Source organism: Pseudomicrostroma glucosiphilum (genome assembly GCF_003144135.1).
Source record: "Pseudomicrostroma glucosiphilum strain MCA 4718 unplaced genomic scaffold BCV69scaffold_1, whole genome shotgun sequence".
NCBI classification, from domain to species: domain Eukaryota; kingdom Fungi; phylum Basidiomycota; class Exobasidiomycetes; order Microstromatales; family Microstromataceae; genus Microstroma; species Microstroma glucosiphilum.
Genome location: NW_020289913.1, coordinates 596,913 through 599,480, shown reverse-complemented (window position 1 = coordinate 599,480; position 2,568 = coordinate 596,913). Strand labels below are relative to the sequence as shown.

The following is a 2,568-nucleotide window of genomic DNA, read 5'->3' as shown; positions in this document are numbered from 1 at the left end:
TCTGTCTGTCTGTCTGTCTGTCTGTCTGTCTGTCTGTCTGTCTGTCTGTCTGTCTGTCTGTCTGTCTGTCTGTCTGTCTGTCTGTCTGTCTGTCTACTCTCTTCGCTCCCCCCCACTCCCCTCCTTTTCCCCTCTCACCTCATCCATCACCCCTTTTTGGTTCACCGTACCGCTGCCCTTCTTCGCTCTTTACTCTGCCCCGCCCCACCCCGCATCGTATCGCCCCGCATCGCATCGCTTCGCACATCTATAGCATCGCTCGCTCGCTCACTCGAAGCTGAGCCCCAGCGAAATTCATACATCTGCATCCATCCACTCGAGTGATGGACAAATTCTAGACCTCCCTTGCTTCCCTCGTGTTCCTGATCGTCAGCCATCGGGCGAGTCGAGTCGAGTCGAGTCGAGCAGATCAGATCAGATCAGAACAGAGTGAAGTAGACTTCAATGGGGTACGCAAATGAGTCGTATTTGAAAGGACACGAAGAGGGGGGTGAAGGAGTGGGGACGCTGGCGATGAGAAAAGTTACAAGGTCCACATGAAGAGAGGAAGGGAGCCAGAAGGGAGTTAGAGGTAGCGCAGCCCGTCCTTCCCTTCTACAGATGTCCATACAGCCCCACTTCCCTCCCTTTCCCTCTTGTCCCTACATAGCGCTGCCACCCTTCTGACCCATTGGCCCGAGTACACGCGAAACTCACTCCTCGTTAGGGCGTGTGCTTGATGATTCTGTCGCACCTAGAGCAGCGCGGTGGCAGAATCCCGTTGTGTGTGGGTGGGGACGGGTTTCTCTGCTTTCATCATCTTGATCTCCAGTCGGAGACTGCCTTGCGTAGCCCTCCTCTTTGCCTTTCCTTTCCCGACCCCACCTATGAGGGCGCTCTCGAGTCCTTTCCCCGTCAGATGCAGGACAGCCGCTCACTGAGGTGCCTCTACGAGAACTGTGCTCCCCTCGGTCTCATCGCTCTCCACACTTCCATTCCCATCACCATTACCACCACCGCCTGTACTCCTCTGCGTCAGTCCTTCTCTAGCCTGCGTCTCCTGCGTACCCGTAGCCTTGGCCTGACTCGTTTGCTGATCCTGCTGTGTCGCCTCATCGCCGGCACTTCGACGCTGGGCTTCGCTGACCAGATGGTAGTCCTCGGGTCGTTGCCCGCTGCTCCCCTTGGTCTTGAGTCGCTCAGCATCCCGAGCTGCCTTCCTGTCCGTGTCCCTGCCTGAGCCCGTACCAATTAGCTTGCCCATCCACCCCGCGATACCGCCCAGGCCACGCTCCCCTCGCGCGACATTAGAGCCCACACTAAGACTGGCTCCACTAGCGCGCGCAGAACTGCTGCCTACGACGGACGAGGAGGGCTGGTCGGCAGTGGAGCTGACGTCAAATTCTTCCCTCTCGGTGTCCATCTGGATCAGAGCGTCGAGCATCTGCTGCCTGACCTTGTCCGTCAGAGCCGTTGCATCCGCCGCGGTCATCCCCTTGGTCTCTACAGGCGGGAGAACCTTGATGCGGATGGTTCCTGACTCGAAGCGAGTCTTGGAGTCAAACAGACGGTGGTAGTTTTCGCACACGACGGGGACTACGGGGACTTGTGCTTGCAGGGCGAGGTGGAAGGCGCCCTTCTTGAATGGAAGCAAGTCCGGTACGGGCAGCTTGGAACGGGTGCCTTCGGGGAAGACCCAGAGGGAGAGCTTGTCCTTCTTCATAGCTGCTCCGACTTGGTCGAAAGTCTTTACTGCATCGCCACGATTCTTTCTGTCGATGAAGACTGCTCCTGAGAGGTACATCCACTGACCAAGGAGGGGAGCGTACTTGAGCTCCTGCTTGGCCATGATACTGGCGACCTTTGGGAAGATTCTGCCGAGGTAGAGGATGTCCATACTGCTCTGGTGGTTGCCGACGAGTACAGATGGCCTAGCCTTTTCGAAGTTCTCCTCTCCTTCTACGGTGAACCTGACACCTGTGAGCGTGCCAGCGATGAGGTAAAAGCATCGTGCGACGAGGAAATTATTGTTGAGTCTCTGGCTGGGGATGAAGTTCATCACAATGGAGGTGACCAGTCCGATCATGGAGCAGATCCCCAGCGAGGACACGTACACGACGATGTTGAGGTACATGCGAGCCCTCTGGGAGCGGGGCGATGCCAGTGCCAGGAGGGCAAAGGCACCTGCGGCGGCATAGGAGAGCGTCTTTGTGATCATGGCTATGGTGTGGAAGAAGGAGAAGAGAACTTCCAACATGGATCCGGGTAGAGGCACGTCAGCCAGCGACGGCGGATGGAGGTGAGGTGATATGAACTGGACGTGAGTGGTGGTAGGATGTGTGATCTGGTGTGGTTGCGAGGTTGTGAGAGTGGGGATTGGTATTGGATGGTGGCCTGTCGTAGGCTCACACGCGCCCATCGTCTCGTCCCCCGCGCCCCACCACCGCTCCGCCCGGCGCTTGGGCCACGACGAGGCTCCAGAAACCGGCCCGGAATGTTGAAGCATCCGTTCCGACCCTCACTTCCGTTCCGTTTGTGCCCTCTGCTTCTCCTATTCGTCGCTTGCTGCTGCTTTTCATCCTGTTCACT

At 57.6% G+C, this 2,568-nt stretch overlaps 1 protein-coding gene across 1 annotated transcript; it reads right to left on the bottom strand.

Annotated features, from left to right (window-relative positions):
- Positions 1 to 430: 430 nt before the first annotated feature.
- BCV69DRAFT_279625 (1-acylglycerol-3-phosphate O) lies at positions 431 to 2,359 on the bottom strand. Its single transcript, XM_025491316.1, has one exon. It carries the CDS (start codon positions 2,195 to 2,197, stop codon positions 914 to 916), a length of 1,284 nt encoding a protein of 427 aa, XP_025350857.1. The 5' UTR covers positions 2,198 to 2,359; the 3' UTR covers positions 431 to 913.
- Between the last annotated feature and the right edge of the window lie 209 nt (positions 2,360 to 2,568).

What these genes read in the sequence shown, in the direction of transcription:
- BCV69DRAFT_279625 (XM_025491316.1), bottom strand. Translation starts at nt 2,197, where the DNA reads ATGATCACAAAGACGCTCTCCTATGCCGCCGCAGGTGCCTTTGCCCTC.